Raw genomic sequence first — 21926 nt, 5'->3', positions numbered from 1 at the left:
TCCTGGAGGCAGAGAGCAGGAAAAAAAAAGAAAAAAGAAAAGATTCCTGAGGAAGGGCATTTTCCTTGACCAACTAAAGAGTACATGTCTTGTAACTGTTACTGAAGATAGCCAATTTATCAAATACCTCCCAGAATAAAACCTTAAAACACAGTATTCCTTTACAAACATTTGCCCATATTTAATACTGAGTACATTCTGAGGTAACTTCTAGGTCCACTCCAAGAATCTAAATTTGTTTCCATTCCCAGTTTCCAAGATCTTTACACGAGTGATAATGTTGATATTAACAGTCGCCACCATTTGTGCTTTGAGCCCTGAGCCAAGCGTTGTGTTAGGAGTTTTTGCACTTGTTACTGCAAATACAATTTGAGATGTTTACCAGATATGGAACTCAGGCTTAGGGAGGGTAAGAAATTTGCCCAAGGCCACAGAGCTAATAAATCGTAGGGCTGTGCTTCTACTTTTCGGTTTACCAGCTAGTCAAGAAAGTTCTATTTAGCAAGTGAATTAAATCAGTATGCAGACAACATCAATGTATTTTGTAAGAATGAATATAAAACAACTGAAGGTCAATCCCATCAATCTGCAAGGGTCTCCCAAGCGTCACGTGACTGCTCTGCTAGGGCAGCAGTGGCCTTCCCTCGGTGCTGTGCACCTGGTATCACTGTCCTTCACACATTCCTTCCAAACGTGGTGCCCTCTCCTTTGTTCCCAACGAAATTAGAAGCCATTCCAGAGGAGAAAGAGACATTCTTTTTTTTCCTTGTAAAAACATATGAATATGACCCTCCATCCAGGTTAGGCTCTGTGGAGCTTGGGAGTTGGAAGGATAACAAATGATTCAGAAGACAATTAAATTCACCCAGAAAAATTCCAGCAGAAAACTCTAGGACTACAGGCAGATAGGAGTTTCATAAGGTAGCCCGTACAGAAAGTAAACATGAACAAAGCCTAAGTCTACCCACGTTACCAGTGAAATGGCAATCAAATTCTTCTGCCTAACCCCTCCGCTACCAACACCCATCTAAGGAAAAAATTGCTCTCACACAAAAACATGGTTATGCTGGGCCGAATCTGGCCAATCTTCAAAATCAACAGCAGCTGCTGGCAGGCAGTGAACTGCGACTCGGGCCATGAAGGCAGAGGAAGCACAGACTGGGCGTGGCTGCTTCTCAAGGATACCTAAAGTATATTCACCACCACTTGCTGTTCTTAAAATGTCTTCTCTCCATACTAGTTCACTTCCCAAATTTCACTCAAAGACAGAATATAATAAACAGAAGGGGGTTTTACTTAAGAATAGATAAAATCAGTACATTCCAGGCAAAAATATCTTTAACCCAGGAATAGGGAATAACATCAAAGATTACTGGAGGCCCCTGGTCACAGTTCTCATGGATGAGACTTGTGATGGATTGTGTAAGATCCAGGGTTAGTTCTATGTTCCAGAAATGTCAGTAGAGCTCTCCTGGTACCACAGTTTAAAAGGAAAAATCAACATAAAATCTTTAATTAGCGTCAATATGTTTATGTTAAGCAAGTATTAAAACTTGATTCATTCTATCCAAAACGGACAAACCTATATTTAGATATCTGATTCATTTGTATTTTAATGGTGCTTAGTGATATAATGATGATAATAATGGTGATTATTTTGGTCCATTGTTTAAAGAAAAAAAGCTCACCAAGAACAGCAAAGTATTCTGAATTAAAATAAACATTCCTTTATCCATGTTTTATAAATTTCTCAGCTTCCCAAAACCCCCCAAAAAACTCCCGAAAGAAAACTTATGACACTAGATGGCAGCAGAGCGCTACACCAAGCACTCCAGCAACAGAGCAAGTGACCTGCAATGCCTTCGTGGAATGAGTCATTCAAACACCTATAAATGGGTTCCTTGCAAGCCCCCTCCTCAATGCTGACATGAATGGCCAGGGCGGGCTTTCTATAGCTTTTCTGCAGGACACTGGGAGCAATGAATTAATTTCAAAACAGTGCAAAAAGTTAACAATAGCTTTAGAACTGAAAAATTAAAGTCATCTATATGTTTAACAGGATGATTCTGGGGAAAAAACATAATTTTCAATAATTTTATTGAAAGGATGAAAGAATGATAGACAGCGCAACACCCCCGCTTCTGCTAATGAAACAGAAGACCTGCAGACTGGGGCAGCTGACGCCACCACGCCTCCGCGCAGCCCGGGGCTTCTCTTCCCTCCCAGCAGCTCTCTTGCCTGCATCTATTTTTTCTCAGCCCCACTGGTCCCCCCACCCACTGGCATCCATAACCTTATACATCATCTCCTCTCTGGTTGCCATGGATTTCTTCGTCCTTGTGCCTTTCTAAGCTCAATCTTCTCGAGAGTCCATCTCTTCTCTCTGCTCTGGCGCCCAAACACCTCCCAGGTAAACCCAGCCCTCCCCTCCCCAGCCCTCCAGTTCTCTCTCCTCTCTGTGGTTAAACTCCTCAGAAGCCTGGTCGGTCCTGGCTCCTTGCTCAGGAACCCCTCACCCCTATCAGAAGCACTTTCATCCACCATTCAGCGGCAGCTGCTCTCGCCAGGCCTATCAAGGAGTGTCCTGCCCACTTCTCCCCAAGCAGAGCTGGCTGCGTCTCATCTCACCAGCGTTAATGGAGACGGGCCCATTCCTTCCTTGCTTAAACACGTCCTTCTTCACAAGCCTTCAGGCACCGCAACCTCCTGCGTTTCTTCCTATCCCACTGGCTGCTCCTTCTTCGGCCTCCCGACTGGCTCTTCCTCCTCTCGCTGATCCATAAGGACCCCAGAGCTCCGTCCTGGTCCTCAGCCCTGGGATGCTCCCTGCCCAGGGATTTCAGCCACCCCATGGCTTGAAAGTCCATGCCTCACGTACACCTCTCTGGCCCAGCCCCTCTTCTCCTGACTCGACTTCCCTCACTGCTGTCTAAGCGTCCTCCGGCACAGACCTCCGCCGATCTCAGTGAGTGGCATCGCCCTTTTCCCAGTGGGTCAGACAAAAAGTGAAGATGTCATTGGTGAGTTCCGCCTCTAGGCGGCCACATCCAACCAAGTTCTGGGTCTGTTTTCAAACTACCTCTCATGCCTCCACTTCTGTGGTGCTGGTCCCTGTACCCACCCACCCCCACCTTGAGGACCCACGCCTGCACCAGTCCCCCTGCAACCTCCCCGCACCCATTCGCCTGAGCAGCCAAAGCCAGTCTCTGAAAACATAAATCCAACTGTGATCACCTGTGCTCCTCCCTGCTGTTTTGTCTGTCTCTACCACTAGAAAGCAAGCTAGACATGGCTAGGACTCCATCTATTCCCTATTGTGTCTCTAGAACCTAGAACAGTGCTGGGCACACAGCATGTGTTTAATATTTGCTTAATGAATGGGAAGACAAAACACTTATGCAGACATTCTAAATGATGCCCTACAGGTTAAAGTCGAGACAACTGTTTCCCCAAGGCAGCCCCATCCTATCATTTCCGTGTAATAATCTAAGAAGAATGAACTTAGGAGTAAATCTGAAATTTCACATTTTTACTGGGCTTTTAAATTTATTACTTCATTACTCTGTACATCAAAGCTAGCCAAAGACACTTAATTGGGGAAAATAATTTTTCTTTTCTTTTTTCCGAGACAGAGTCTCGCTCTGTCGCCCAGGTTGGAATGCAGTGGCGCGATCTTGGCTCACTGCAAGCTCCGCTTCCCGGGTTCAGGCCGTTCTCCTGCCTCAGCCTCCCGAGTAGCTGGGACTACAGGCGCCACCACCACGCCTGGCTAATTTTTTGTATTTTCAGTAGAGACAGGGTTTCACCGTATTAGCCAGGATGGTCTCGATCTCCTGACTTCGTGATCCGCCTGCCTCAGCCTCCCAAAGTGCTGGGATTACAGGCATGAGCCACCGTGCCCCTCCAAAAATAATATTCTTTTTTTTTTTTTTTTTGAGACAGAGTCTTGCTCTTTCGTCTGGGCTGGAGTGCAGTGGCCGGATCTCAGCTCACTGCAAGCTCCGCCTCCCGGGTTTACGCCATTCTCCTGCCTCAGCCTCCGGAGTAGCTGGGACTACAGGCGCCCACCACCTCGCCCGGCTAGTTTTTTGTATTTTTAGTAGAGACGGGGTTTCATCGTGTTAGCCAGGATGGTCTCGATCTCCTGACCTCGTGATCCGCCCGTCTCGGCCTCCCAAAGTGCTGGGATTACAGGCTTGAGCCACCGCGCCCGGCCCAAAAATAATATTCTTTAAGTAAAATCTGTTTCTCTTTGAAAGTAAATGTTACTTTGAGAACAGAGTCTAGATTATTATAAAACTCAGTTAAAATACAGCCATGTGTCACTTAACACTGGGGATGCCTTCTGAGAAATGTGTTGTTAGGCAATTTCACCATCGTGCAAACGTCACAGAGCGCAAACGCCACACGAACTTAGATGGTCAGCCTACTGTACCCCGAGGCTACATAGGGTGGTTTCTTGCTAAAGCCTAGGCTTCAAACCTATAGAGCATGTTACTGCACCGAATAGTGTAAGCCACTGTAACATGATGGCAAGTATTTCTGTATGCAGCCTTGACCTCCTGGGCTCAAGAGACACTTAGGCCACACTAAATTTATATAAAAAATTATTCTTTCTCAATAATAAATCTTGGCTTACGGTAACATTTTTGCTTTTTAATTTTTTAAAACTTTTGAGTCTTTTTGTAATAACACTTAGCTTAAAACAAAAACACATTGTACAGTTGTACAAAAATATTTTTATTTCTGTAAGTTTTTTTTTCTATTAAAAGTGTTTTTCTTTTTAGACTTTTACAGACAACAGTGAGGCCCCCATCAGCCTGCCCCAGCACCATAGGAGGGCGCCAGAGAACCTCTGCTGAGATCACAGCAGCCACCCCGTGTCGCTTGTGCTCCAGCTACAGGTGCACACCTTGGTTATAAGCAGCGATGACCTGTCACTGCAGTGACGGGGAGAAGACAGCGCCTAGGAGCAGGCCGGCCACACACACGGGGAAGCAGTGCCAATGGATGAAATGCAGGGGAGGGGGAGCAGGCACCAGGGAAGACAGGAAGGGCCTGGCTAGAGGCAGCCGGAGCAGACTGTCAGCAAGGGCCAAGGCCGTAGTGCCCAGGCTGCAGCCAGGTATGGGGAGGGCCAAGGCCATTGGCAAGCCCCCAGCACAGGGCCAGGCACCGGAACAGGGCAGACCCAGGGACTGGGAACATACCAACGACCCAGTCACCCCCACACCTCAATCCATCTGGTTGTCCAGCACAGGCCTCCCCTCTGCTGGCTCTGGTCAGGAACCCCGTCCACCTGTGCCCCTGGCCCTCCTCAGGCCTGTTCCACTGTGACTCCATGTCCCCTCTTCTCTACATGAGCTCCTTAGGGGCAATGACAAGTCATCCATCTTGGTGTGCCCAGTGCCTGAGGAGAAATTGCTGACCTGAGGTGCCCTGGTGCATGGGGCTTATTAATAACTACATTCATAAAGAAGAGCTGCCCATTAATTAGGCATTTCTGCACCAAAGGCCAATTCTAAAACGGAGGCCTCCCGCTGATGGTCGCATTAAACCACCTGGTATAAAAGCACACAGGGCCGGGTCATTTCAGCACTTTGGGAGGCTGAGGTGGGAAGATTGCTTGAGACCAGCCTGGGCGATATAGTAAGACCCTATCTCTAATTTTAAAACAATACAATAAAATCAGAATAAAATCAAGCCACCCATAAACACACTCACTTTGGCACTAGTAACTCTGCGCCCTCAGGCTAGTCCAGCACCAACCCTGACACAGCAGCGTGGGTCTGATTCTTCAGTCAGTCCTTTCCCCTCTCTCAGACTCGGTTTCCTCATCTGTAGACTGAAGCTACTCCTACGCGTCTCACAGCATTGTCAAGACAACTCACTCGATCGGAACACACATCAAATGCCCAGCACCAGGCCTGACCCAGAGAGCTCAGACCTTCCCCATCGTACTCCCCATTGTGAGCAGTGGCTAAGGTTCCTTCCAGGTCTAAGAGCCCACGAGTCTAAGCTCCTCTGATTCTGCCCCCAAGTCACCGCTCTTCACGAGAGATGGAAGAGTGCAAGTCCCACAGAGCAACGCGCTGCTGTCAAAGAACAGCCAGTAGACACCCTCCCCTTCTCCACCGCGAACTGCCTTCAGAAACTGACTCCATGTTTTACGGGCTGAATTTAGTAAAGAAGCTCAGTACACAACATTCAAGAACACAGTATCATCTGCTCCAGAGCCAGGTGATGGAGCTGAAGAAATTGCTGACCAATAAGAAAGATTAGGACGTGGCGAAGGTTAGTGTACATCCTCCTCTTTCTCCCCCCGCTGGCAGCCTGGTCTCCAGCGTGCTTTGTTCCCTGTCCTTACTGCTTCCTCTTGAGCCTTCCCAACAGACCCAGCCGGCCTCGCCACCAGGGCACAATGTCCATCTCCACACTTCCTTTGCAAAGCCTTCCCCAGTGATCCTGGTTAGGATTCCCGTACTTCTATTTATTTAGTAATTAGAATCAATCAATTTTAATAACTAAAAATGGCCACGACTTACTGAGCATTTTCCTTGTGCTCGGTAATCTCATCCATCATCTTACTTAATGGTCAGGGCAGTTCTAAGGGGAGACAGTATTACTGCCATTTTACAGAAGAGGTTAAGGAATTTTCCAAGGTGATAAACCAGTGAGTGGCAGAAAGAACATCGAAACAGGCAAGTCAGAGGCTTATTCACTTCTGTGTTCCTTAAATCACCAGGCAGCTTCTGGCACTTCGAATTTGCTCAATCCATTTTTGTTGAGTGAGTGATCCTTAATCAAAAGTCTCATTGCCTTGATATTCACGTGAGAGCGGTGTGTACCTGCCATGGCAACAAGTTCTATAAAACACCCTCCAGTCATCTCTTGGCTCCTCTCATAAATACTGCCGCCGTCAGCAACGCAAATCTGTGGCTGTAGGCCAGCTACCAAAAGCACTCAGAAGAGTTTTCATTTACTTTCATAAAAATTCCATGATTAAGTGCCTTTTCAAAACAGGCTGGTTAATTCCATCTTACAAGGAATTAAGTAAGTGCAAAAATATTTTCTCTTTTCTACTTGGGAGATGTTATCACTGGGCACGATGACTGCAGGATGACGACTGAAAAGGCCACTGTTCATTCAATCGCTCTTGACCTGCTAAGACAGGCAGAGATAGCCGGTCCTTCACCATGGCCACAGCAGCTTTTTAGAGAGCCTGGTCCGCTGCCCTCTGTGTCCTTTGGACTGTGGCCAGGGGGCAGGTCCTGCCTCGGGGTATGCCCCTCTGATCAGAAAGGCCTGTTCCTGGGCAGGTTTTGGGTCATCCAGGCTCAGTGTCAAAGTGAGACTTTGGTGTGTCCCATGGGACAACCCTTGGTCCCTTCAGGTGGATACCCTCTCTGGCTCCCTGGGCTGGTGCTACCTGACCGCTCTTGCCACACAGTGGGAGCCCAGAGAAACTGGACTTCAGTGCCAAGAACCCCGTCAGGCCCCTAGTCCTTGCTGCTGGAAAATCTGTTCCTTTTCAAGTTTACGAGGGCCCAGAAGTGATATGTATGAAATTGACCAAGGAAACAACGTGACCTCTCACCGCTGGACAAGTTGGTGGCGCCCTGTGTTTATGACCTTGACTCTGACATAAGACTGGCCACACCAAGTGATAACCAAAGATTTCCAAAGGGCATCCTAGCCTCCTCTTAACACAGGTAACACCTGACACGGCGCCTTAAATTGTGGGAGGTAATTATCCTTTTTTTTTCTACTGGGGTAAAAAAAAAAAAAGCATAAAATACCACTTGGCATTGTAACCATGTCTAAGTTTACAATTCCAGAGTTAAGAACATTCTCCTTGCTGCACAACCATTACCGCCAGCTGCCTCTGGAACTTGTTCAACTCACAAAACTGAAGCTTTGCACCCATTAAACAACTCCCCATTTCCCAGCCCCAGCCTGCCCCTGGCACCCATCTTTCTACTTTCTGTCTCTAAGAATCTGACTACTCTAGGTACCTCCTGTAAGTAGAATCACACAGAACTTGTCTTTTTGTGACTGGCTTGTTTCACTTCACATAATGGCCTCAAGGTTCATTCATGCTGTAGCCTGTGTTGGAATTTCCTTCCTTTTAATAATCCTCTATTGCACAGAGCAGATTTGGTTTATCCATTCACCCATCGATGGACATTTGGCCGCCTCCACCTCCCAGCTACTGTGAATAGTGGTTTCGGTAATAATCCATTATTGTGAATAACGTGTGCAAATATCTGCCTGAGGGCCTGCTTTCACTTCTTTTGTATATATCCCTAGAAGTGGAACTGGCTGGATCATATGGTAATTGTATTTTTAATTATTTGAGGAACAATGATTGTTTAAAAAATTGTATTGATCAATGTACCATTGGGTGGGATGCTTAAATTAAACACAGCTATTAGCTCTGCACTGCCAGTAGAAGTTTTCGGTGGGGTCCAGAGCTCCTCGGGATGTTCATAAGTGAATGTCCCCGAGTGACTTACGAGGGTCACATAAAATGTGTTTCATGAAGTCACATCTGTTCATTCTAGAAGGCTGTATGTATAATATTCACCCCAAAGTATAATCAAATGTAGGTAAGTTACTATGCTTTGAATACTTAGTCTAAGTATTTGAATAACATGTATTTAAGTCTGAGCTCTGAAATGGCTGGGGAAAAAAATTATAAGGATGCTGAGTTAGAGAACAGATGTATTTCTTATATTTTCATAAAAATGGTGTCTGTACAATGATAAAGACACAAATAATACTCTAGAATTTTGTCAATACTGGGTCATTTGTGGTAACATAAAGAAGTTATTTCGCTATGTTTTTGGGTTTCTTTATAAAACAGGTTAAATTACTACTCCCAAAAAGGACAGCTGCTATAAAAAATAAATTAAAAAAGCATTAAAACAAAGCCCATCTTCTGAACCCATTCAGAAAAAAACATGAAGCAGAGTGGCCAAGGTCTTTGACCATTGTATGAAAAAACTAACATTGTCTACTGGAACTTTCAGGGACAGATGCAGACGGGCAAAGAAGAACTGGAAAATGCTAAAACATATGAGATAGTTTTCCAAGCCACTTCCATCAGCCGAGAAACGGGCGACTGTCAAATAGACGCTGACTCCAGCTCTATTTCTGTGATGGTCACTCACAAATAATATGCCTCAACTGTTATTTATAATTAATATAAGGAGCTTAGGGACCAAAAAAGGCAAAATGAAACATCTCAGAATAGTGGGCCTCTGACGAGCAGACTTGCCTCGTCACCTAAGGGCGCGTCTCTGTGTCTTAACTTTTTTGTGTTGATTCCGTGTCAGTGCCAAAATCACCTACCATGGGTCACACAGAGCTAGACTAAAAGGAAGCTATTTTTTTTATATCACAATAACCTATGATCATACATTTTATAACTCTGATCATACTGAGATTATCAAAACCAATTATATAATAATATGCAATAAACCCCTGAGAAATCCCAGTACGAACTCCTTCCTCTTAGCTCTCAGGCCTCTACTAAATAATTGATCATGTGTCACCTCTCACTGGGGGACCTGGAGGACAACGAGCACACTGAGTCTCAGCATCTCCAGGGTGCAGATGCCTTACTCCAGTTAAGTGTCCAATGAATAAGCACCCTTCACAATGGCAGAGAATATGGGGTGGCCCAGAAAAGTAGGTTTAATTCCAATTTTCCTTACATGGAGAGAGAGCTCTAGGAGGTTCCAGCTCCTTTGGGGCAGGATTAACATATTAATTTTAGACTTTGTTAGGTTAAAAAATGTGCATGTTGTAATTTCTAGTGTGACCACACAAAAAATTAAGAAACAAATATCAAAAGTCCAAACTTGTAGATGGGGAAAATTGAAACAAACAAAAAAAATTGAGAATCCCAAAGAAGAATAGAAAAAAGGCAAAGAAGAAAAATTGTAAAACGGCACAAAAAAGAATACCAAATAGGTAGATAAAATTACAAATATCGCACTAATTACAAGAAATATAAATGAACTACATATTCCATTTTAAGTGACCAAGATTGCAAGATTTAAAAAAATTTTTAACAACAAACTATTTACAAGAGGTGTAAACCAGAGAAGAAAAGGATTGACAAAAATATAATTTGACAGGCAAATTCTAACCAAAAGAAAGTTGGTCTAACTATATCAGTATCAATAAAAGCAGACTTTATCTTTATTAACGCTTTTAACCTTAAAGAGAGCCCCTTCATAATGACAGAAGGTTCAAATTATAGGAAATTATACCAACCTTAAATGTTCATGCCTACATAACAGGGCACCAAAATGTAAAAACAACCAGAATTATAAGGAAAATCTATAACCAGAGCCTCTCTCAGTAACCGATAGAAAACTGACTCAAACCCCCTCCACACTCCTTCCCCCAAATCAGAAGATACGAGAGATTTAAACCACCTCACGAACTTGACCCAGAGGACCCAGAAACAATACTTTAAGGAACGACATCAGAATACACTTTTTCTTTTTTCTTTTCCAGCATCTACAGGCACGAAAAAACACTGATCCTGGAGTGAAGATGAACGCAGCCCAGAAGAGAGCCACAGCTGACTCAAAGCCAACACCTAAGACGAGCAAGAACGACTTAGTTGCCATGAGCCACAGATATTTGAGGGTCACTATTACATCATCCAACGAAAGCTAATGTTACCAAGTTCATTAATCAACCACCTCTGCCAATGACAGAAATATTCGAATCACACTTAGGAATTAAAACAAAAAAATCACGAGGCTTACTGTTCTTTATTTAAACAGATGAAAGTGTTATTTGACTTAACTGGGAATTTGTTTTGGGGTACTCCTATTTTTCTATGCACAGCCACGGAAGTTTTAATGTTCTGAAAACTGAGATGATGCAAAGAAATCAATTAAAACCTGACTCATCCAATTAACAGCTCACCACTGTTTTTGGAAGATAACAATTACATGCTAAAAATGGGCTTTTCAAAAAGATGAAATCTTCTGCATGCAGGAAAAGATGTTCAGAGGAAATTTCACACAGAAATTACTATTGAAATTATTCATAAAACTGCACAAAGAACAATCTTTCCAACTGTCTCAATAAATATTATCATGCTAAGAAATAAGGTTTTTAAGAAAATAAATCTAATTCTTTAAACATATAAATGTCACATACATTTGCTATTTTCAGATGCTGACAGATCAGGAGTACTTGAGGTAAAGAGATTGGGCTCTCTCAGGCGGTTCAAGTGTTCCAAGATGTTTCAAGCCCAGTTCAAGCTCTTAGGAGGGGCACATCTAGATCCAAGCTCTGGCTCTGGTTCTGCTATATACACTTGATCCACAACATGGCCATCACATGTAAAGTATGGACAAATATTGGCACCTAACTCTGGAGGTTGTTATCATTAAGTGTGGTAAGGCAACTAAACAGGTTAGCACAGGGACTGGAGTGTAACAAACCACTATGTAAGTGTCAGTCAACACTGTCACTATCACCAAGGTAATAAAAGTAACGCATCATAAAGTTCTTCAAGTGGGGGACAGACATGAAAGCAACCCCTCATCCAGTATGTCCATCTGTCAAAAACGCTTGAGTACAACCTTGGAATGCTCGAACTTGAATTCCTTCTAAAAACTTACCAAGTCGCAGAACTCAAATACCAGGAGGTAGGGGATTGCTTCTACACACTGTCCAACACACTGAAGAATATTTGGATGCTGAAGAATACTGGGAAAAATAAAAGCCATAATACTGTTCATCAGGAAGCATGATAATAACATTATTCAAACAAAAGCATAATAACAAAATTATTCACACAGTAATTCAAATTTTTTCATAATAATTTATACATTTAAATAAATGACAGGCTGAAAAGGTCATGAAGATTATACTTAAAAGGTGTATACTAAGTTATCTAGTAAGTAATTCAAAGCCAATCAAGTGAATATTTTCACAAATTAAAAAAGAAATCTTAACATAAGAAACTTAAAAAATTTTTTTCAAGAGACAGGGTCTCGTTCTGTCACCCAGGCTGGAGTGCAGTGGTGGAATCATAGCTCACTGCAGCCTCCAACTACTGGGTTCAAGGGATCCTCCCACCTCAGCTGGCCAAATAGCTGCCATTACAGGCACATGCCACCATGCCTGGCCTCAAGAATTTTTATCTTTAGTAATTTAAGTTTAGAGATAATATTTTAAAGCAGCATTTAAAAGAGGGCAGACTATACAGTCATCCCTTAGTACCTCCGGGAGACTGGTTCCATAAATCCCTGAAGATACCCAAATCCAAACCAAAGATGCTTAAGTCTCTAACATAAAATGGTGTCATATCAACACATAACCTTCGCATATCCGCCCATATAAATCATCTCGATTACTTGTAATACCTAATACAATGTAAATGCTATGTAAAAAACTGTTATACTGTATTGTTTATATATTTTTTACTATTGAATTATTTCTATTTTTAAATATTTTCAATATTTTTAATATTTTTAAAAAATAATTTCAATCACCATTGGTTGAATCCATGAATACAGAACCCGTGGATACAGACGGCCAACTGTATATACAAATTCAATAAGTATTTCAGCCAGGACAAAAAAAGGAGAGCTGATCTGTACAAAAGACGGAAAAACTAGTTGGGTGTGGGGACGTGCAACTGTGGTCCCAGCTCCTCAGGAGGCTGAGCTGGGAGTATCGCATGAGCCCAGCAGGTGGAGGCTGCAGTGAGCCATGACTATACCACTGCACTCCAGCCTGGGGGACAAAACAAGACCCTGCCTCAAAACAGTGACAACAACAAGACAACTTCAGTATGTATTTCAATCCGGATATTAAATAACTCAGTTTCTCCTTCAGGCTATCTAGCTTATGCATTCTTTTCCATACATTTCCACAGTATATGCAAACTCCTTTTGGAAAATATTGTGTCCAAAAGAAAATATAGTTAAATAAAAGGTATGCCAAAATAGGTTTTTTTTTGTTTTTTGTAAAAACAAAAACAAAAAGCCTTTTATTTGGATACAATTATGAATTTACAGGAGTTGCAAAGACAGCAGAGGTCTGGTTTATCCTTCACCCAGTTTCCCCTGCTGGTTACATCTGATACAATGACGTACAGTACGACACCCAAACCTGGGAGCTGCCACTGTGATAAAGTGTGCGCAGGGCTCCTTGCCGGGTCTGCATGTGCACAGATGTGTGTAACCGTCACCTCGATGGAGACTCAGAACTATCCCATCACCACAAAGATCTTCCCACCCCACCCATGTGTACCCCTGGCAACCACTAACCTGTTCTCCATTTCTAGAATGTTCTAATTCTAAGAATATTATATAAATGGAATCGGTATAGTATGTGACCTTCTGAGATTGATTTTTTCACTCAACATAATCCCCCTGACATCATCCAAGGTGTTCCATGTGTCAATGGTTCATTTTTTTTTTTTTTAATGTGGGAGCAGTACTCCAGGAACGTACCGCTTTGCTGAACCACTCACCTACTGACGGACATGTCAGTTTTTCCAACTGTTGGCTATTACAAACAAAGCTGCTATGAACAATCATGCAAGGGTTTTTGTACGGAAGTAAGTTTTCACTGCTCTGGAATAAATGTCAAGGGGTGCAACTGCTGCGTTGTATGATGTGACAGTTAATTTTGTGTCACCTTGGTTGGACCACAGTGCCCAGGTATTTGATCAAATATTATCCTTATTACGTTTCGGTGAGGGTGTTTTTTCATGAAATTACTGTCTGTCTGTCTCTATCTATCTATCTACCTACCTACCTACCTACCTACCTACCTACCTACCGAGACAGGGTCTCACTCTGTCATTCAAGTTAGGGTACAGTGGTGTGATCATGGCTCGCTGCAGCCTTGAACACCTGGGCTCAAGTGATCTTCCTGCCTCAGCTTCCTGAGAAGCTGAGACTACAGGTGTGTGGTGCCACCATGCCCAACTAATTTTTTTGATTTTTTTGTACAGACAGGGTCTCACCTCATTGCCCAGGCTGGTCTCAAACTCCCAGGCTCAAGCAACCCTTCAGATTCAGCTCCCAAAAGGCTAGGATTATAGACCTGAAGTACCGTTCCCAGCGGATCATTATTTAAATTGGTGGACTTGGAGTAAAGTAGATCCTGCAACAACGGTGGGCCTCATCTATCAGCTGAAGACCCTAACAGAAAAAAGACTGAACTCCCCCACAGAAGGAGGAATTCTGCCAGCAGAGGGCCTTCAGCCTTGAACTACAACATCGACTCTTCTCTGGGTCTCCAGCCTCCTGGTTCACCCTGCAGACTCTAGACTTCCCAGCCTCCATAACTTCATGAGCCAATTCCTTTAAAAAGGTCTCTTTCTAGATATACATGTACATACACATCCTATTGGTTCTGTCCCTCTGGAGAATGCTAATGTATAACTAATGCCAATATATAACTAATGCTAATATATAACTAAACATATGTTTTGTTTTCTTAAGCAACTGCCAAGCTATTTTCTACAGTGGCTCTATCATTTTACATTTCCACCAGCAATGTATGAGGGATCTAGTTTCTCCACATTCTTGCCAACATTTGGTATTGTCACTTTTTTCATTACAGCTTTTCTAATAGGTATGAAGGGATCTTAATTCATTTCTTTAGTAGCTAGTGACAGTGAACATCTTTTCATGTGCTTATTTGCTATCCATGTTATCTCCTCTTTGGTGAAATGTCTCAGCGTCTTCTGACAATTTTCGAATTAGGTTATTTTTTCTCTGTGAGTTTTGAGAGTTTCTTATAAATTCGAGATATGAGGCCCATGTCAGCTACGTGATTTCTAGCTATTTTCTCCCAGTCTATGGCTTGTCTTTTCACTGTTACCAAGGTCTTTCACAAAGCAAATGTTTTTAATTTTGATGATACAATTTATCAGTTTTTTTAAGGAAGTTTAGCCATATTTTTGTTCTTTTTGTTGCTCCTTCTTTTCTAATGTTCATTCTAAGGTGCCTCTTTTTATCATTTCTATTTAGAAAACTGTCATTCTTTTAAGGTAGGTTTGCTGGTAATAAATTCTCTTAGTTTTCTTTCGTCTGAGCATGTCTTGATATTCCTCCTTCATTCCTGAAGGATATCTTCTCTGGAGAAAGAATTTCAGAGTTCTTTTCTTTAGAAAAGTGAAAAATGTGCCGACTCCTTCTGGCTTCCAGGTTTCTGATGAGAAATCGGCTGTCCTTCACATTGCTTCCCCCTATAGGTCAAGTGCTGTTTCCGTCTCCCTGCTTTAAGGATTTTCTGTCTTTCATTTTCAGAAGCTTGATTATGTGTCTTGGCACGGATTTCCTTGGGTTGATCCTGTTTGGCATTTTCTCAATTTTTTAAATCTGTAGGCTTTTTCTTTTCCAAATGTAGAAAATTTTAGCCACTATTGCTTTGAATCCTTTGTCAGCCCCATCCTCTACCTCCTTTCCTTCTGAGACATCTATGACATGAATAATGCTGGATCTTTTGTTATACTTCCCTATGTCCCTGAGGCTGTAACTGAAATGAAGAGTTCCTGTATTTCTCAGTCCTGAGGTTTCCATTTAGGTCTTCTTTATGTTTTCTATTTCTCTGCTGAGACTGTATTTTTTTGTTTTAAATGTGACGCAATTGCTCACAAAGCACTTTTACGATGAGAGCTTTAAAATTCTTGTTGGGTAATTCTAACATCTCTGTCATCTGTGTTGGAATCTGTTGTCTTTTCTGGTTTAGGCTCAGTTCTCCTGGTTCTTGGAATGCTAAGTGATTTTCAGATGATGCCTGGACATTTTGGGTCTTATGAGACCCTGGAACTTATTTAATCATGTACGTTGCAGGCAGAAATCCCACAGTAGTTTTAAACACCTGACTTTCAAGAGACTACAGACTAGCCTTACAGAACACATGACAAGGTTTACTTACTAGTAAGGTTCTCCATTTTTCAAAAAAGTATCTTGTTCCTTTGGGCTGGCACTTGCTTTTAACTCCTTCACGATGACTCTCGCTACGCTAGTGCCCGTGTAAATCTCTCCCAAGAGAACCTAAAATCAAAGAACAGTTTTTTTGTGTCATTTCCATCAAAACGATAAAGGAGTCTGTCGTATCTACCAGGAAATGGAATACAGGTGAACAAGTTAAGCAATAAGCAGGTGACCTTCTATTCTTTTACATACTAACTCACCAAAAGCTTGGAAAACTCAAAATATTTTTCTTCAGCAAAAGGATCGTTTTAAACCATTCACCAGATATTTACAATATTCACATATTTACGTATATTTCTTTTCCATTTATTTAAAAATGTATTTATATTTATTTGTATTTGATTTATTTAAAAATGTATTCTACTTCAGGGACATTATTACTTCACAGAAGTGCAATTTATATGTTCAGTTCCAACATAACTCAAATGTTCCTCAAAAACACTTCCACTAAGTTTTGTTACTTAGTCTGCTACACATATGAGAAGTAAACTGACAGATGTTAATTATAATCAATCATTGCCCTGAAACTTAAAAACCTATCATACTCCATCCAATGATACCCCGCCTTGATCTCCTACCAAAACTCCCTTCAAAACATCCCACTGAAATCCACAGAACATGAAATGAGAATGTGCCGCCTCACAGAAGAACTAGCTACAAGGGAAATGCTAAATAATTTATAAAACAGGACAATGCCAAGGTATTCCAAAGTGCTATATTTAAGATGAAAATGAGAATAAAGGTTTTTATTTAACTCTAGAGAATGATAAAAAAAAAGAGAGAATGATCAAAAAGACTTCTTTTAAAATAGTTCCTTTTAAAATAGATTAATTTTAATGTCCTGAAAATAGAGTAAGAACCTGAACAGAACTCAATGTGTTTATCAGAAATATAAGGACAGAAAAATGGAGAACAAGAAATTCTGATAATTAACTAAATCACCCTTTTTTTTTTTGAGACCGTCTTGCTCTGTCACCCAGTATGGAGCACAGTGGTGCAAATATGGCTCACTGCAGCCTCGAACTCCTGGGCCCTGGTGTTCCTCCTGCCTCAGCCTCCCGTGTAGCTGGAACCACAGGCATGTGCCACCCCACTCAGTTAATTTTTTTTAAGAGATGGGGTTGTGTTATATTGCCCAGGCTGGTCTCAAACTCCTCGCCTCAAACGATCCTCCCCACCTGGGCCTCCAAAAGCACTGGAATGACAGGCGTGAGCCACCGTGTCCGGCTTATTGCTCCTTGCGGAGTATAACTCAAGAGAGTTGTCTAAATGCACTGTCTCCTCTTTCTCTCTTGAATCCATTCCACACAAGGATGTGCCATCACCATTTCCCCCTGAGCAGCTTCTTTCAAGGACGCCAAGGAACTCACGCTGCTGAATCCTCATTCTCCCAGGCTTCATCTTCCTCCATTTGTAAGCTGCAGCATTACTACAATTAATCTTCTTGGAACTTTCAGAAGACTCCTATCTCCTGGGCTTCTTCCTCCTCACTGCTTCTCCCTGACTGCACTGGCCTCTCCGTGCTATAGGGCCTCCCCCTGGTTTCCACTTTGAAATTCTCCACGACTTCACCTGGTCTCCTAGCTTTGAATACATTCTAACAGTGAGATCGCTCGGATTTACATCTCCAGCCTGGACCCTCTCTCCTCAACTCTTGCTCTGCATTTCCAGTTCAGCTACTTGGTGCCCCCACTGAGTTGTCTAACAGCCAACTCACATCTGACATAGCAAAGGTGAACTCCCTATTTCCTCCTCCTCCTGCCTCTCCTGCAGTGTCTGTTGCATTTCAGTTGACAGCAACTCTGTTCTTCCAATTCATCAGGTCCTCAGCGGTCAACCTGACTGCCTTTCCTCCACAGTCCAAGTCTCATCCCCCCTAAGTCTGCACCCGCATGCTCTCGTCTGAACATCTGTCTTGGGTCCCACCACTTCTTGCTGCCTCACCACTACCATCCAGGTTCAAGCTGCCTGGGCCTCTCCCTGGATGCCTGTAGGAGCCTTCTAGTCCATCTCCTCCCTGCTTTCACCTTTCCCCTCTATGACTTCCAGAGTGATCCTTTTAAAAAGGTCACTCAATTACATCATGATCTCTTAAGCAGCAGAGTATTTCCCTGTTTCACTCTGAGTAAGACAGTCTCTAGGCACACAATATCCCAGATCACCTGCTTGCCCTCTACCTCTCTGAGCCCACCTCCCACAACTTGTTTGCTGTGTGACCGTCCCAACTAGATATCTAAGCCTTGTGAAGACAGGGTGTTGTTTTGTCTCTCATACAGGACTCCATTCAGGTCAAGGTTTGACTCATCTTCCTTCACATCGTGCCCCTAGCACCAATAACAATGGCTGCTACGTAACAGGTTTTGCTGAATGGTGCGGAAGAGAACTCATACAGTTGGGAGGACATGAAAGATACAGACAATGCTGAAGGGAAGGAGAAGCAGCAGCAGATGGCTGACTACTGGGAAGTGCATCCTCCCATCATAAGCACCCTGCTTACAATGTAATCCCTACTCCATTAGGAACCTCTCGCAGAGCACGACTGCGGTACTGTGGAAATGGGTGTAGATTACTCCTTCTGAGCCATCTACGATAAAAAGATCAACAAAGCATTGTTACTACAGGCCACTTGACAGGCTATGAGAGAAGGCTAGTTCTTCATCATGGTCTTCGTTGTAAGACTGTATTTACAGTTCTAAAGTGGCTTAAGTGCTATAAGGGGAAGGGATTAAAAAAACAATCTAACCTGAGGAGGATACAAAGCTGAAGCTGCTAAGATTCCAGGTTTCTTTTCCCTTCTTACTTTCTTACGTCAACAATTAGAAAAGTCTCTGATACATTTTTTTAAAGGCCTTTGTTATGGTCGAAATGTTTGTGTCCTGTGTCCTCTCCAAATTGGTAAGCTGAAACCTAATAACCAACGTGATGGAGAGGAGGACGGCCTTTGAGAGCAAATGGGATTCACATCCTTCCAAAAGAGGTTCCAGAGAGCTGCCCTGCCCTTCAACCACGTGAGGACGCAGCAGGAAGGCGCCACCTTCACCTGATGCTGAGTCAGCCAGCACCTCGATCTCGGACTTCCCAGCCTCCAGGACTGTGAGAAATAAATTTCTGTTGTTTATAAGCCACCCAGTTTATGATATTTTATTATAGCAGCCTGTAAGCCATAAGACAACCTTCCCGGAAAAGGCTCGACACACAGCAAGGCTGAATCTCACGCCCCCACGCTGCCACAGGGGGAATGGGGAAACTCAATTAGTACTGCAGGGTCACAGGGCATGTGGAACTTGACACAACACAATTCTTCATCAGCCCTGCACTGAACACAGTATCATTCAGAGGGAAACAAACAGAAGTGAAGAGCATCTTACCTTTCCAAACCACCCATTTCCAATCTCCTGTATGTAGTTCAGACTGTGGCGGGCAACCTGAGACTTCAATCCCTCTGTAGAGAAAAAAAACATAAAAAATGAAATGTAAGTATCTAACTAAAATAAAATAAATATTAAATATACAATCTATAAGGTAGAAACACATAAAGGCTTAAGCAAATAAAGGCAGGAATATACACATAAAACATCTCTTTTAAACGAATCATGCCAAAACAGCTTTAGGCTTTAAAACTGACAATTTTTTAAATAAGTTTCCTGCCAATTCTTTAATAAGTCACATTGTTTTTTCCGATCTAACTACTCTCACGTAACCACCAATCACCACGCCAATGACCTTTACGTAAGTCCTTATTTTCATTTCTCTTGAACAGCTCACCTAGACATATGATTAACCCTCTTAAATTACTCTCCTTATTTTTTTAAAAGTTTTACTGACGTATAATCAGTAAAGTCCACATATTTAAAGTATACACTTTGATACACATTAATATTTGTACGCACCTGTGGAACCATCACCTAAATAAAATATGGAACATCTCCATTACCCCTAAGTCTTCTCATACCCACTAGTAATCCCTGCTACCTGCCCCCATCTCTGCACAACCATTCACGTGCTTTCTGCACTATAATTGCATTTTCTAAACTGTTATGCAACCAGAATCATAAGGTATGTACTCTTTTTTTGATGGTATGGCTTATATAAATTATTTTAAGATTCAATCAAGGTCTGGAGTATATCAAGAGTTTATTCTTACTTTTATGACATAGAGATTTCCCCTGAATGAATATACCACAGTTTGTTTATTCATTCACAAGGGGATGGACATTCATGTCGTTTACAGGTTGAGGCTTTCACAAATCAAGGTGGTATAAATACATGCATGCAAATCTTTGTAGGGACAAATGCTTTTGTTTCTCTTGAATAAATACGAAGGAAAGGAATGGTGAGATCATACGGGAGGTGTCTCTTTAACTTTTCAAGAAGCTGCCAATTGCTTCCTAAAAGATGACCAGCTCATGAGGGTTCCAGTTGCTCTGTCTCTTTGCCACCACTTGGTGTAGTCAGTCTTTTTCATCTTAGCCATTCTAAAGGGTATGCAATCTTACTTTTCATTTTTATTTTCCTAATGCCTAATGATGTCAAGTCCCTTCTCATTTGCCTATCTGCCATCTGTATATCTTCAGAGGTGACATATCTATGCAAACCTTTGCCTCATTTTTATTGGGCTGTTTCTTATTATTGAGTTTTGAAAGTTCTTTCTATCTTCTGAAACCAAGCCCTTTCACAAATATGTAATTTGCAAATGTCCATGGCTTGACTTTTCATTCTCTTAACACTGTTTTCCAAAACATTTTAAATTTTAAAATCTGAATTTGAATTTCCAAAAAGCTTTTAATTTTGATAAGGTCCAATTTATAAGTATTTCCTTTTGTGAATGGTGCTTTTAGTGTCCTATCTAATAAATCTTTGTCTAACTAAAGATTATAAAGAGTTTATTCTAGAAGTTTTATACTTTTAGGTACTACATTTAGGTTTATGACACATTCTGAGTTAATTTTTACATATGGTGCAAGGTATGGATCAAAGTTCATTTGTTTGCCAACGAATATCCAATCGCTCCAGCACCATTTAACTGCACCTGTCGAATTAACTGACAGTAGTGGAAATGGTGACAGCAGTGGGAATGGTGGAGCAGAGACATCTCCTCTGGCAGCTGTCCCTTCCAAGAAACACTGAAAGACTTTTTTTAAACTCCCAGTTTAAAAAAAGTTTAAAAACTTATAAAAACTTATAAAAACTCTAGAAGATGGTCAAAGATTTACAGCAACCAAAGCGAGCCAGGAGAAAGTCCACTGACACAGGGTAGAACATCTTTGTAGCTTTAACTTACCCTGCTTCCCCAATCTCCCTCCTCAGTGCAGCCTCAGTCTTAAAGATGACCTGTGTTCCCAGGTGGGTACCAGGGTCCACAGGAAGCACAGTGGACCTTATTCCCAAGGAACTATGTTTGTCTTGACCTAACTAGGGTTGCCCTGAGGAACTGCCACAAGTGGTTTCTCTTGGTTTCACAAAACTCACAATTCTATCAGGATGGAGTGGTCACATATTCCTCGAAAACAGCAAAAGGCAAATGAGAACAAGCTACTGCCACCTAGGGCAAAAAGTAACAGTCAAGGCCAACAGTACACATGCTGAAAGCTTTGGCAGAAGAGCTGGGGAGTGAGATTTTGGAGGAGAAAGGGGGCTTTTGAAAGCTCCTGTGTAGAAGGGAACCTAGATAGCCACGTGTGTGCTCAGGGTAGGATGTGTGCTCAGAAAGGCTGAGAAGAACACAGGCTTTCAGTTGGGGCTGGTCTCCAAGCCCAGTACAAGAAGGAAGTGAAGGCTAAGGCAGGGTTATAAACGGCCTGGCTAGGTGTTGAAGGAGTGCCCTAACAGAGCCAATCTGCAAAGACCTAGACAATATTTTTTGTTTTCTTTCTTTACTACTACTTCTCTTTTGCACAATCACATTATTCAAAATGTCCAGTTTCAAACAAA

At 42.3% G+C, this 21926-nt stretch overlaps 1 protein-coding gene across 2 annotated transcripts in view; it reads right to left on the bottom strand.

Moving 5' to 3' along the window:
* Positions 1-21926, bottom strand: part of LMTK2 (lemur tyrosine kinase 2) — a 111457-nt gene that overhangs the window by 40938 nt on the left and 48593 nt on the right. For both annotated transcript variants that reach the window (XM_033195015.1, XM_033195016.1), the window contains exons 4-6: positions 19364-19437; positions 15937-16055; positions 11655-11742 (exon numbers count right to left, since the gene is read on the bottom strand). In XM_033195015.1, the coding sequence (XP_033050906.1) occupies positions 11655-11742; positions 15937-16055; positions 19364-19437 (281 nt within the window). The remainder of the gene's footprint in view (positions 1-11654; positions 11743-15936; positions 16056-19363; positions 19438-21926) is intronic.

The sequence above is a fragment of the Trachypithecus francoisi genome, unplaced genomic scaffold (genome assembly GCF_009764315.1).
Source record: "Trachypithecus francoisi isolate TF-2019V2 unplaced genomic scaffold, Tfra_2.0 Lachesis_group4, whole genome shotgun sequence".
Classification (NCBI taxonomy): domain Eukaryota; kingdom Metazoa; phylum Chordata; class Mammalia; order Primates; family Cercopithecidae; genus Trachypithecus; species Trachypithecus francoisi.
The sequence above is the reverse complement of the archived record's forward strand: the minus strand, read 5'-3'. Positions and strand labels throughout refer to the sequence as shown.